Source organism: Squalius cephalus, assembly GCF_949319135.1.
Source record: "Squalius cephalus genome assembly, chromosome: 18".
NCBI classification, from domain to species: domain Eukaryota; kingdom Metazoa; phylum Chordata; class Actinopteri; order Cypriniformes; family Leuciscidae; genus Squalius; species Squalius cephalus.
In genome coordinates this window covers 31,135,665-31,150,475 of record NC_137139.1, presented here as the reverse complement: position 1 = coordinate 31,150,475, position 14,811 = coordinate 31,135,665, and the positions used below count along the sequence as shown (strand labels likewise).

The 14,811-nt window shown below is 37.3% G+C and overlaps 1 protein-coding gene across 6 annotated transcripts in view; it reads right to left on the bottom strand.

The window, feature by feature from the left end:
* Positions 1-2,458: 2,458 nt before the first annotated feature.
* Positions 2,459-14,811, bottom strand: part of scube3 (signal peptide, CUB domain, EGF-like 3) — a 119,897-nt gene continuing 107,544 nt past the window's right edge. For all 6 annotated transcript variants that reach the window (XM_079849359.1, XM_079849354.1, XM_079849356.1 and 3 more), the window contains 9 exons: positions 13,957-14,115; positions 12,334-12,537; positions 11,221-11,382; positions 10,567-10,734; positions 9,394-9,555; positions 7,403-7,600; positions 6,390-6,542; positions 6,228-6,307; positions 2,459-4,496 (listed from right to left, as the gene is read on the bottom strand). In XM_079849359.1, coding sequence (XP_079705485.1) covers positions 4,344-4,496; positions 6,228-6,307; positions 6,390-6,542; positions 7,403-7,600; positions 9,394-9,555; positions 10,567-10,734; positions 11,221-11,382; positions 12,334-12,537; positions 13,957-14,115 — 1,439 coding nt within the window. In that variant the 3' untranslated portion in view covers positions 2,459-4,343. The remainder of the gene's footprint in view (positions 4,497-6,227; positions 6,308-6,389; positions 6,543-7,402; positions 7,601-9,393; positions 9,556-10,566; positions 10,735-11,220; positions 11,383-12,333; positions 12,538-13,956; positions 14,116-14,811) is intronic.

The following is a 14,811-nucleotide window of genomic DNA, read 5'->3' as shown; positions in this document are numbered from 1 at the left end:
TAAAATTTACGTAACCCCCCCATCATTGTCTGACATGGTTTGAACATAAAAGGCTAAAAGTTTTTGAAATTTTCAGTGCATGTCTGTGTGAGTGCAAGCTGTTGAAGCTCCGCCCCCTGTGCCGGGAGCAGCAGCTCATTTGCATTTAAAGGAACAGACACAAAACAGTGTGTTTTTGCTCACCCTCAAAAAGTAACAATTTTAACATGCTATATAAAAATATCTGTGGGGTATTTTGAGCTAAAACTTCACATACACACTCTGGGGACATCAGAGACTTATTTTACATCTTGTGAAAAGGGCATTATACCACCCCTTTAACATGAACTAACAATAAAAAAAAATACTTTAAAGCATGTTTTGATCTTAGTTGAAGTTAATTTCAACATTTACTAATACTTTGATAAAATTAAAAGTCGTACCTGTTAATATTATTTAATGGACCTGAGGTGACATGAACAATATAATAAAATGTACTTTTGTTAATTACGTTAACGAATATTAATAAATACTATAGCAAATGTATTGCTCATTGTTAGTTCATGTTAGTTAATGCATGAAGGTGTTAGTGAGTCCAGCAGGGGGCGCTGCTCATCCTGCGGTCTCAGTGGGTCCTAATGCCCCAACATGATGTTCAACTGTACTGTAAAAAAGGCACATCTGTGGTTAATATAAGTTAATATAAGTCTTTCTAGTGTAACCCTGGTGTAAAAGAAGAGAACAGGAAAAAAAGATGAGCAGAAACACAAGCACTACAACTGACTTCCAGCCTCATCCTTAGATGCAATCTTCCTGAAGCTAGAAGAAGACATGAATTCTCTCAAGATCTGATTAAACAACTCCAAAAACAGCATTACCATCTTCACTCATTACAAGCCAGACTGACTTTATTTCTGTCAGACATCTACAGAAGCTCTTATTGAGAATTAAAACAGGTTTAGATGATGTTGTATTGAAATCTTTCATTTGAAATTGCCATTATTGTGATCAGTGTTTGTCTTAGTTGGGCTATTGACCTTTGGTTTGTCTCAATTTAGTTTTTTTTCTTTTTTTTTTTGTCACCTGTGTGTCTTAGTCATCACTGACAGACTCAAAACAAGGCATGCGGCAGGAAGCTTTTTGTTGATCGTTACCACTGTTGAGAGTCGTATTCTGATTTTTGATGTCTGTTTCTGAATGATACAGTAGGTCAAAACTTTTTTGTGCGTGTTTTAAAATCATGCTGCATCCCTAGATTGATAATACATCATTTAAATGTATTAATGACTCCACTTCATGATGATATTACCATCAATACTTAGCCAACATCACCTGAAATAATTTATAATATTTATCTTATTTAATTTATAGTTATAAATGTTTGCTCAGAATACTATTGTGACAGTGACAAATCAATATCCTGTGTATTAAGTTTAACTCCAAAAGAATGAAATTATTCTGAAATAATGAAGGCACAAGTTTAGCTATAGTTGACTTAATATAGTTTACTTTTCATCTACCTTTGGTGTTTTTTTTCCTGTACCTGTGAATTAAGAAATCAAAATAGACAACTTTAAGAACACCAATTTCTTTCATTTAAAAAGACAATACAAAATCCAGACATTTTTACATGAGCATAAACAAATTTCAAGTGCAAATACCATTTCCCATTCCATGAATCATTGTGGCAAAGTCATTTCTTTTTCTCAAAAAAAAAAAAAAAAAACATTTTGAAAAAGAAAAATGGGGGAAAAGACAAAAGACAATAGAAAAACACAGACAAAAAAAAAAAACAACAACATTAAACAGCAACATGGATTGATCATTTATCGATGTTTGAAATGGGTTTGGTAGAGCAAAGACAAGGGGAAATTATAACAAAAATAAAGCAGTCACAGACCGCCAATGACACTGACTAGTTAGAGCAGCAAATACTCTGCATTTCTTTTAGTGAACATTCAACAAAACATTAACTACTTTGCCACAAACTTTCCATCCAGGCAATCATGGCTATTTCACATATGACCCATCCTTTAAATTTCACGGAGACATCCAACCTGCAGTGCTGCAACATGTTTAGTAGTATGACCTGGTTTCTGCAAGCGGGGCAATATTGACAGTTCACTTCTTCTTGGGTTAACCCAAGGTGTTGTTGTTTTTTTTTCTATTCTATCATATTTATACATTTAAACAATTATATTAGTGACCATTGTAATAGATGACAAAATGTACATAATACCTAAAACGTCAATAAATGCTTCATCAAATGACCCACACACATTCAGTTCGTTTCAATTCTGGATTTTAGGATCTAGTTTTGAGGGTTAGACTTTTTTCTTGTGTGTTTGAATACAGATTAACTTTAAAAAGTTTTTGGGTCAAGGGTTACAAATAGACACGTTTGACCACATGTGGAGCCAGATTTTCAGTCAACACCACAACTTTGTCTTTTTTATTTTTCCCAGCACAGAAATAGTCCCAAAACATTCTACGCAAGTGTGTAAATGTGCAAGTACTGTATGTGTCGCATTAGATCTATCTTCTTTATCGGTAAGTTTCAGTTACTGTGATCTTGTTTAGCGAGTTAAAGTCGACGTGTATAGCTAGCTTCCTGGTTTAGAACAAACAAATGAATGTAACTATCGTCTCGTTGAGTCCCGAGGCTTGTTATCATCGCAGGAATGCGTGTTTCTGTACATTGGACGACTTGCGTAGAGCGTTTCTGGCCTTGATGCTCGATGTCTGAACACACCCTCTTCTGTGTCCGCATTTGAAAGGGAGGCTAGTACAGCGGAAAGTTTCTAAGTACAAGTTTGGGAGAACAACTTGTGTTTGGACTTATCTCTCAGACTCCAATTAGTCTACGTTTATTTCATATTTACAATATACAAAAAAAAAAAAAAAAAAAGAGACAACAGTAAACTACCATTTTGACCAGTCCTTTTCTGGTTACACATAAAAACTGGGTATGGTTTGACCTTCTCGAAGTTTGGTTCTTTTTCGCATGTGAAGGGCTCTACCTATGAACACATTCATGAGGAATACTAATTCATAATTAATACAGGAAACACTCATAAATGTCGACATCCACAGGCTTATCCTGACACTATTTGCACTTCAGGCACTTGCAAGCAAATCTAACCGCGGTCCGGTGAAACCCAACACTTGTAACCTGAACGCTGCTTCTCTTTGGGTCCTTCTATAATGTGCAAAACAAACTCAAAACACTGTCATTTCATCTTGCTCGTGACTGAAAAGTCCATCCACGTCAACCCCCGTGCTTTACGTTTATCAGTGATTCATGTCTGCACTATGAAATCATTTCTTCCAACCTGTGAAAGAGTTCGGCCCCTCGACTGCTCTTCTCTGTAGGACATTTCTTGAATCGCGATAGGCAAAACCGAAGGCTTAAAGTGACGTTTCTGAAGAAGCAGCAATTGCATGTCCTGCAAAAAACTCACAGAAATGAGTGTTAACAGTCCACCGTTCTCTAAATCCCGACCGACCTTCTCATCACCCGAGCCTTTCCAATAACGCACGATTTGTTAAATTAACTTGAATATTAGGAAATAGACGAATATGCAGTTGACAATAATACAATCTGAACTGGCAGACCTTAACGAAACATTACTGTTTTAACAGCATGACCTTTAGAGATTACATGTATGCTCTAGGAGCTCAAATATAATGTTTTAACATTGTGAAATGCTTGATATGAATTAGATCTTACCAAGAGCACACTAAAAGTACAGATATACAAAAGATTGTACATTTATTCGGAGAACTAGCAGAGTTTACGACGGCTGGAACTTGGGGAAAGCCTATTTTTTTTAAAGCACGATCACAGCTAGCTCCAGTTCAACAAGTAGATTTTCTTTTCTTTGACATGCGCCAACTTTCTTTTGTCTGTACAACGCGCTCTTTAACTCAAATCATGTCTATGAAAAGCAGGCGTGCGTTTAGACTCGCACGTCGCTCTTAACGGGAGGAGTGGGAGCACCCAAACCGTCGTCTTCCTCTACGGGACGCCTCAGGACTGAGCGTGCAAACGTTCGTACGACCGGACAAAACCATCATCGACACAGCACAGAATGGTGACGTAGAGAAAGGAAACACGTTCATTGTCTCGATACGACTGCGTTACATGTAGACTACACGGAAGCTTTTTTCCCCTCGGAGGTGACGGACAAGAAAAAGAAAAGAAAAGGGTAAAGTGAAGTGAAACATCTGAAATCTGCATAGTGTGGTTGTGTGTGTGCTGTTGAATATGTGTGCGCGTGTGTATTTCCTTTAAATGTGTGTAGGATCCCGTTGACTCGAGGCCAGGTGACTGGAGGTGTGTGGATGCGGACGGAGCTCTTGGATTATTTGTACGGGCGCAGGAAAGCGGAGACTTTGCTGTGGATGAGACGTATGAATGAACGCGGGAGCATCTCCGTGGAGTCCCGGGTGGAGTACTTGTAGTAATTGTTTGGGTGAGCCAGCACGTCGAACAGAGTTTTAATCAGTTTTTTATCCTGGTGGGAACAGAAAGGAGAAAGATCAAATGAGACTGGCATGAAATGGACATCATTTAAAAATCGAAATGCTTTCGTCATGTACGGCTAGTGTATAGAAATAAGCAGTTTACACAATCTTAACATTACTTGAACACAATTTTGCACATTGAGTCCGATTCTCGTCCGAAATTTCCGCACGTTAAAAAATAAATAGGACCTCACGTTGTGTCGATCACTTCCGAAACTTTTGTCCGTCATAAAAAAAATTGGATTGTGTTCGATTATCTGCATTTTTTGCATCCGTAGCAAGCGTTTTGAGAGGTGTTTTGACAATTCAGAGCCACTGAATGACGAATACGAAAAAACGCATAAGAAAATTTAAGAGTTAATTAATACATTACAAAAAAATTTGCAAAGCAATACAAATTTTGTTGTCCTCTCTCTTCTTAAAAAGAGAAAAAGAATGAGGAAATATTGGGTCCATCCAACAATCCTGAGATTGCGCAGAGAGGAAGGAGAGTTCTCTGCGGGATTATTCAGAGCGATTCAAAGTTTACTTCAGGATGTCAGTGGCTCAGTTTGGTGCGATACTGGATCCACATATTTAAAAGAAGACCACCAATTTATGTGAACCAATTGATCCTGAACAGTTTGGATTTGGGCGTTCGCTTGTACGGTGGCTCTGAATTGTCAAAACACCTCTCAAAATGCTTGTTACCGATGCGAAAAACGCAGAAAATAGAACCCGATCCGAATTTTTTTATGATGGTCGGAAGTTTCGGAGGCAGTGTGTAGACGTGATTGACACAACGTGAGGTTGTATTTATTTTTTAACATGCGAAAATTTCGGATGAGAATTTCGGACTCGGTGTGCAAGGACCTTCAGTCTTCTTTGTCCTGTTTTTGTTTGGTCAAGTTTTAGTCGACTAAATGTCTGAGCAATTTAGTCTAGTTTTAGTCAATGAAAACTTAGTCACATTTGCATAATGGTTAAATTGATAATCATGATTATTTTGCTTAAAATTATGATCACAATAATTGTTGTCAATTGAGAAATGTATTTTTACATTTCATCAGAATTAATGCTCTTTCACCTATAAAAAAAAGTGCACCTATAGCACAAAATAAAGAGAATTTCAACTTTAGGCATTTATTTGACCTCATCTAGGTTTTCTGATTTATTATAAGCTATTTGTCACATAAATGAATTCTCTACATTATGAAAACAACATCATAAAACAAGAAACTTCTCTCAAAAATGAAAACAGTGAAATTCCTAATAGTAATTCCAATAATTGCAAATTACAATATAGTGAGATTCATGTTTAGATTTATTACAATTTATCACTGAGAAGGTCTGATCTCAGATTTAATCGCAGCAAACACCGAAAGCGGCTCGTGAAGCAACACAGAAAGTGTATCCTTTTAGCAGAAAAGCTCTGATTGGAGGATTTAAACTCTTGAAATCTGACAACTACAAGCATGAAAACTCATAGAAGCTTTTTTAATCTGTAATATGTTCTTGACAAAGAGTTTTTGGTAAAGTGATATTGCATGTTGATATAATCACAGTTATCGTTTAATGACGTTGGTGTCGTCTCGTCATCGTCTCGGTCGTCATAGATTTCATTAACAAAATTAACACTACTTGCAGCAACCCTTAACACTACTTAAGGGTTTTGAATAAAGAGTAAACACACGTTCATTACTGTTACTGCCAAATCAGACTTCACCAGTCACAAAACTAACCTTGAGTATTTCTTGATGGTTTTCAGAGGCATAAAGTCTTCCATCTCTTACAATGTCTTCAACCAGCTGCTCGTAGTCTTCTAAAGAAAAAATAAAATCATGCGCATTTTAGTGACAATGAATGTCAAGAATGGACAGAAATCCACCTAAAATCCATCGTACCATCATAAGTGACGTATGGGATCTGGAACCCGCGAGCGCTGTTGACGTCGTTGGATTTGAAGTTGATCCAGAGGCGGCGAGATCGGGCCGTGAACGCGATCGGCCTCTCGTATGTCTGACATGTCTCATAGGTGGTGATGGAGGTTGCTGACCCTGAGAAGAACATTTTTTTAATGTTTAAATCAAAGCTTAAGAAACCATCACCACTAACATGGAGAAATTAGTCCCGATAAGTAAATATTTCAAATGTCTTTTGTACAAAGATTAGATCCTTCATGCATGATAACACCGTTTCATTACTTTCAGTACAACATACTTAAAGAGTAAAATAGTTTTTGACACTTGATATAGAGTGCGACAGTTGAGTTCAGTAAGTAAAAACTCTATAGGGGAATTAATTTTTAACGATAACGAATACACTGTTAAAGACAGACCTACTCTGAGCTCCAACGTTGTTAATCGATGATATATGCTCTTGTTGAAGCCATCAGTTTGCATTATTTCAACTTATTAATTTTAACAGTGAAATAACTGGTGAAAAACTACATTACCCATGATGCTGTTAAGAAAATTCCACCAATCAGAAATTTGTGGCAAGCAAATCCCGCCAAAAGTTTTTAGCTCCACCCACTCCCATGAAGAACCACGAATGACATAATCAAGTCAGTCTTGATACACTCGCTCTCAAAGTTTGTTATCATTCGCAATGCTTCATGGGATTGTAGTTCTTTCCTTCATTCAAGCTGTTAAGTTCACAGTCTTGTACTTTTGTCTTTTTGCACAGTTTTCAAATACTTTTTTGCTTCAAATAAAAGTTAGTAATGTTGATTCGTTGGTTTTTGGTTGGATTTGGTTGGTTTGGATCTTAGCTTATAATGCTTTTACAAACACTTTTAAAATCTCTATGAGAAAAATAAATGGAAAAAATACTTCCGTAACCAACGCCACAGAAAAAGTGGGCAGGCACTAATGTACCCTATAAAGGCTAAACCTGGAAAAGCACAAAAACGTACAGTTCTTCCTCATGACTAGGACGTCTCCGCACTCATCCTCAGATGGGAGGAAGATCTCTGGGACCACGATCAAAATCTTGCGTTTGTGTGGAGGGTTGATGGTCCAGACACACTCTACATTGGCTGGGTAGTTTCCAGGATAGTTGGGGGACTCTATGTATCCGATGAACTCGCCGATTTCACCCCCACATTCCCGATCTGAACACACCAACAAATAAACAAAAAGATCACGTTACGGTACATTTCTCATTAAGAACATTTACATGACTTTATTAGACCTGGTAACTTTTTATTAGAGATGCACCGATATGAACATTTTGGCTGATACCGATACCTCTTTATATTTGAAAGCCGATAACCGATATATTGGCCGATAATTCTAAATCTACATTTTTACATCATTTTTGAGAGCCATATTACAAAACTAAAAGTCTCACAATTAAAATCCATGTCCCAAGCACACAATTATGATGTTCTTATTATGATTGTTTTTCGCCTATATGACAGACTTGTGCTGCACATGTTGCACTTTACTGTATTTTCCTTTTCTGAAATGATTCCAATCATATTTCAAGCAATTCAAAACCATCATGGCGAATCTGTCGCATCTGAAGTGTCTCAGCTGAAGGAAATAATCCATTATTTATCAGCTTCAGTATATCAACCCAATTTTCTTATGAGGCTGATAACGATAACATTAAAAATGAACATATATCGGTGGCTGATATATCATGCATCCCTAATTTGTATTCCTTAAATGATTCCTGATTATTCTTTTCACTCCTCTGTCAGAAATCTTGCGAGGAGCATCTGGTCGAGGCAAATTTATGATGAAATTATTGTCTTTCCACTTCCGTATTATGGCCCCAAAAGTGCTCACTGGAACATTCAGAAGCTTAGAATGGCGCCTATAACCAATGCCATCATTATGTTTTGCAACAATTAGGTTGCGAAGGTCTTGAGACAGCTCTTTGATTTTACCCATCATGAGATGTGTCTTGTGTGACACCTTGGCAATGAGACCTTTTTGTAGGCCATCCGTTGGGACTGAACCAGCTGTTATTAATTTCCACTGATAGGGGGCTGGATTGCTTTTTAATTACTGTAAGTTTTCAGCAGTTGTCTTGGCTTTCCATGCCTTTTTTCGCCTCCCTTTCTTCATGTGTTCAATACTTTTTCCCTGTGTCATTTCACATTATTACACATAACTTAATTTCTGAACTTATTTTTGTTTGTTTCTTTGTATGTATGGCTTACTTGGGTTGTTACAACATCTGGTGAAAATTTCATGTCAATAGCACCTGTGGAAATTTATTTACTGAGAAAAATGATGACGTGTTCAATACTTATTTCCCCCGCTGTATAATTATAGTAATTTAAAAGGACTATATGTAAAATCCAGAAACCCTTGTTATTAGCGACACCGGTGGCTGTTAAGTGAACTGCAGCCAGAAAATCTCTTTTTGAAAATTTCGTTACAAGCTATTCACACATTGACAATACAAAAAGCGATTAACACATGAAAATCCTTACCTATAGCCCCTTTAACAAGTAAATATATGGCCGCAGATAAATTCAGTTGACACTTCAACTTTTAGTGATGCATATACACAGTTCAGTAAACCATATTCTATAACCGAATTTACTCGATTCTATAACCAAATTAACTAATGCTGCAGTTAGGCCTGTAAAAATAAACCCATTCTTATGGGGTAAAAACATTTGTTGGTATTTTAATGGGTCACAGATGGGTCCATTCTAATTTAAATTTAATTTAACATTCTAATCTTGTCAGTTAAGAGTGTCGGCTATCAGTCAGGGGAAAAAAAAAAAATGTAAAATGAGGATCCCAATGACAAAACACATAATTTCACTCAAAATGCCATTTGTTGATCTGATGTTGGCTTTACTTCGAGAGTTTCGGTCAACTTGAATAGTGATAAGGAACTCATAAGAAGTCCACATTTGTGCTTTAGGATGAACGGACTCACTCTTGCATTGAGAGACGCTGATGGCCCCGTCAAAGTCTGTGGTGGTGTTTCCAGGGCAGGAGATGCAGTAATTCTGCCTGAACTCAGCCTGGTAGGTTCCATGAGGACAGCGGATGCAGCGATGAACTGAGGTGTTATAATAATGACCTGGAGAACACAACACTACACACACAACACACAACACAGATGTCACATGGGCTGATTTAGCATGAAGCTTCCCCTCACACACACACATGGAATACAAGAGTCTAATTTTAGTAAATGTAAGACTTCATTTGTCCAGTTTTTATGGTCTAATCAATATCTGAACTTTATTACACTTGAGGAAAACATTTCTGCATGTTTTATATGCTTTTGTGAGTCAAACATTCATTGCTGGTGTGTATGAAATGTAAAACCTAAACTATTTTCTCTTACAAATCTACACACAAACATACGCCAAATTAATTTTGTGTTAACCAGGGTTATTATAGTTAATAACAACAACAACAACAACAACAACTAGTAAACAAAAATATAATAAAATACAAAAAAAAATAATTCATTTGCCAAGGCAGCATTTCTCATTTTCAATTTAGCTTGATCCAAAACTGAAAAACAACAACAACAACTATATACACATATATTAAAAAAAAGAAAAAACAACTAATAAATGTATAACAAAAAATGTGACTCAAATTTTAAAGCTAGGGTAGGCAACTTCGGAGGCTAGCAATAGCAAGCTAGCGAGACTTCTACAGAAGATAAATGTAAAAAAAATTGTTTATCTTTAGATGACTTCTATTATTGATTGCTATCAGGATGTGAAGAGTACGGTGGCCCAGTAGTGCACAACACAATGAAACAAAAAAAAGTTAACAACACTGTAGGACAGTGACCATTAGGGGGAGCAAGAGAGTATGTTGGCAATAGTGAACAATAAAGAGGTATGTGTTCACCAGCAAATGTGTGCATCTGATGTGACATGCACTACAAACACAACAGAATCAAGCTCGGACTCAAGGAGATTTCACTGTATTGTGTAACAAAAAGTGTTTATAAAAAGACATTCCCGAATCCCTACCTCTTTAACTAAAAATTGTGCACCGTGTTTTGCTCCAAACATCATGAATATATTCCAGTAGTTTTTATGCACACTGTTTAGCTTGATGTGAATGTGTCAAAATGCCTGACCTTTGACCTCACAGTCATTGAAGGAGCTGGCACCCTCTCTTTTGGTACCGAGCCCACCTCCACAGGGGAAACAGAGAGTTCGTCCTGGGTCGGGCTGGTACGTTCCCAGGGGACACGACTGACAGGGCTTGAACCCATCGCTGGAGAAATACCCTGGTGGACATTGACCTATAAAAAGACAAAAATTACTTCTTTACTTTTTGATTTTCTCCACATGAACAGATTGTATCATACAATTACAGATACCACTGATTGATGTCATTCTCAATATACACACACATATCACCAAATGTACAAATATATACAAATATATTCTGTATCTATTATTAATAAAAAGGTCCTTGTGGCAAGCCAAGTCACCTTTATTTATATAGCACTTTTTACAATACCGATAGTTTCAAAGCAGCTTTACAGAGATAACAGGAAAATAATGCAACAAAGTTTGTTTCTAGAAGAAAATAGCGTCATAGTCCAGCTTAAGTAAGGTCAGTGATGGATCATTTTTGTTGTAAAAAAAGAGAAAAAGAAACAGAACAAAGTTACTTCAAGGTTTTACAACAGTGGATTCATCATACGATACAATGTCACATACTTTTAGTTGAACACATTTACATCCATTATCAAGTAGAAGGCACATGGATTAAGGCTGGTCACCTGCACATGACGTGATGTTGCGAGCCCCTGGTGGACCATGGCGGTCTCCTCCAGGGCAAAGGTCACAGGCCAGCTGACCTTCACGCTCCTGAAAGGTTCCAGGTGGGCAGTGGACGCAGCGCTCCTGCTCTCCATGGTAGTATGACCCAGGCAAACATCTGACTGAGAGAGAGCAGCCAGCAGGGGGCAGCAGTGAGGACGCTGAAATTGACTAACTCTGAAGACCCTGTAGTTTCAACTTCACGTATTGTATGTTTAATTTCTATTGCTTTAAATGTTTTATGAATTACTTTTTTGTAGACTGTCTCTGTTTACTGTATCTTGTTTGAAAATGTACTTTATTGCCTTGCTCTGCCTCGAGTTTCTTATCCTGTCTTTTTTTTTTTTTTGTGATAAATGTATCCCCTGGGATATTTGTTCAATAATAATAATAAAACAAACCCAGCAGTTTCAAGCGATCAATGCAAAATGCTCAAATTCATCTTGCAAATATTTACTAATAAGCTAAACTTTGCTTTAGTCAGTTTAGTTAGTTATTCCGGTGTCACTATTGTCCTGTGCATTCATTTACTAATACCAAATTTAGCATTTTAATCAACAACTAAATTTTTTGTGAACCTTTTATCATATGTGTTGCAGTATCGCAATAATATCCTATCGTGAGTTCAGTATCATGATATGTATCGAATCGTGACATGAGGGTATCATTACACCCCTAATATCCATGCAAGTCTTGAGTTTCTATCTCTAGTAGATGCTCTTGCTCATTCTTATCGGTTGATAGTATCCCAGCAAGCAATTTTGAGTTTAAAAGGCATCTAATAGCCTTGTTTTTTTTATGTCTGGGCTGTGTTTGGACGGCTATTAAACACCCTTAAAATGCAAAATTGCTTGCTGGGATGTTTTATGATATAGCACCCTTACATTTATACATTTGGCAGTGCTTTTATCCAATGCAACTCTGCATTCAGTACATTTACATTTAATTCCCTGGGAATCAAACCCATGACTTTGGCGTAGCAGGCCCATGCTCTACAGTTTGGGCAATAGGAAGCCCTTGCATTATTCAAGGGGTTCATGAATAACAGGCCCCACTCACTCTTCCGTTCTTACCACAGCGGCCGCTGTCTTTCTCTCGGCCCGGTCCGCAGTTCTCCTGCCTCAGTGCCGCCTGCGGGAGCTTCTGCGCGACCTCGTACTCCAGCCCGGCCACACGGATGAGGAAACGCTCCTGGTTAATGGATTTTTTCAGGGCTTTAATGTACGACTTCATCTGCTGCTCCATGCGCTGCCTTTGACACATCATGTTACAGCTCCCTACAGGAGAACAAGATGAACGGCATGACTTAAAATGCAGTGCACTTCGTTCATCCTGTGCAGTGAAAATAATTATGTTCTTCCTCAGTATTTTTGTCTTGTTTTCCAGTACAAATATCAACAAAAAAAATCTTCATAAAAGATGCATTTACCTGAGGTGGAAAATTACTGAAGATAGTGAGTCTTGTTTTCTGAAAAATGTATTAAATTTCCATGACTTTATGCTTTAAGTGTAAAGTCACTTAATGTTGAGAATCATTTTTTTTTTTTCGAAAACAAGACTTAATATCTTAAGTCATTTTGCTTCTCAAGTAAATGTATCTTGATTTAAAGGCATAATATGTTTATGGAATTAAAATCTCAGAAAACCACTAGAACAGTGTTATATATGTTGTTGACTTGTGTACTTATATTATCCCAGATGTTTCCAAAAATGTTTAAATCCAGAGAATTAAGCAATTTTAACCAGGACACGGACCGTGTCATTGCGTCGCCTGTCTGACATCATACCCGCGTTACCCTCGATTTCAGATTTTTATTTTATTTTGCAGAAACCATGGAAACACCAAAGACGCTTTAATATATTGTTATACTAGACAAGGGAACAACTGTTTGGATACATTTACAGACAGAAAACTAATAATTGTTATATAGCTCAACACTGTTAGTCTTATTGTTTGAATCGCTTGTTTTCTTGATTTTCCCAGAGTACCATGTTTTTACCATGTTTTGCCTCAGAGACAAAACTATTTTTTTTCAAGTGGCTAACATAACATAATCAGATGCAGCTTTATTTTTAGGAACAGTAATGCAGCATTTTCTCCATCATACAATATGTTTTAAAATTAATTGCATGCATTAATCCAGCATTTCTTAATATAATATTCTAATGTCGATCAAGCTCAGTGCAGTGTGCAACAAGTGTCTCATAGCAGCCGCCGAGCGAACGCACAGAGTAATGTTATAACATAATTTTCAACAGGCAAATGTAAATGATAAAACAGCGCTGCGTTACCCCACATACACTTGACCTGAAGACGCCGAAACGACGTCTGTGGCATAATAAAAGTTCTGCTGCTCTCGAGCCGTATCTCATTAGCAATCGCTCCAGCTCTGCTTCATACTACAGTAACGTTAATAATCTCAGCTATGAATATTATTTCTGCCCGAGTCCCGTCAGATTCTTTTCCACCGGTTGTGAGGTGAAGACGACAACTCCCATGATTCCTTGCTCAATCTCGCAAGCGACGCCTTTGTTTTGAATAGGCGACCTCTAGTGGCGAAAAACTACATATTGTGCCTTTAAGAATGTTTAGATATTTGTACTGGAAAACAAGACAAAAACACTGAGGAAGAAAATCTTTTTTTTTTTTTTTTTTTTGCAGAGGTGTTTATTTTAGGCGAGGACGTGAGACTCACCGGTGGTGTCCCCGGGCTTGACCTCGGCCTCCAGCTCCAGAGTGATGCGTGTGACCTCTTTGCTTGAAGGGTTACGCGCTCGACGACCTTTGGACTTCTTAGACGAGTCACACTTCAGGTTAACAAATGTGACCAGGCAGTTGTTGCATGGTTGACCACCTACAAATCAAGTTATTATTCACAAAAAGGGCATTTAAATGTCAGTGTTGCACATTTTGGAGTGACACTGTTAATAGATTAAGTCTTTAACCGTTTTTAAATATATTGCATGGAATTTAGAATGTGTGAGATTTAAAGAAATAGTTCACCCAAAAATGAAAAGTGTCATAATTTACTCACCTTCATGTTATTTCAAACCTATAAGACTTTGATCATAATATTACCAGTCCTCAAGTTTTCTAAGTAATCCCTAGTCACATCTACTAAGTGGTAGTAAGATTTTTCAACTCAAAAATGATGAGCTAATTTACTTGCTAAACTTAAGGCAATCAGTTTCCACAAGTTTTCTAAGTGAACTCAACTAATTACATTTTACAGTGATTTAAAGGGAATTATTTTTCTAATCCCCTTAGCAGACATTTTATTCTTGTTATTCATCACTTAATTTTGATGCATCAGAAAATGTATCTAATGTTTTTTTCTTCTTTGGGGTGCGGACTGATGGGGCAGTGAACCCAAAGTCAGTCCTAGAGCTCCTCCCGTCCGATTTTAGGGAAAAATCGGGTCCATCGGAGACGTCCAATGGAATTCTTAGGCTCAGAGAATAAACACAGACAGTGTCAGAGTAAAACTATATGCACAATAAGATACACTGGTGTTTTGCCAGATGAGAAGTTTATTCTATGTATCATCTTT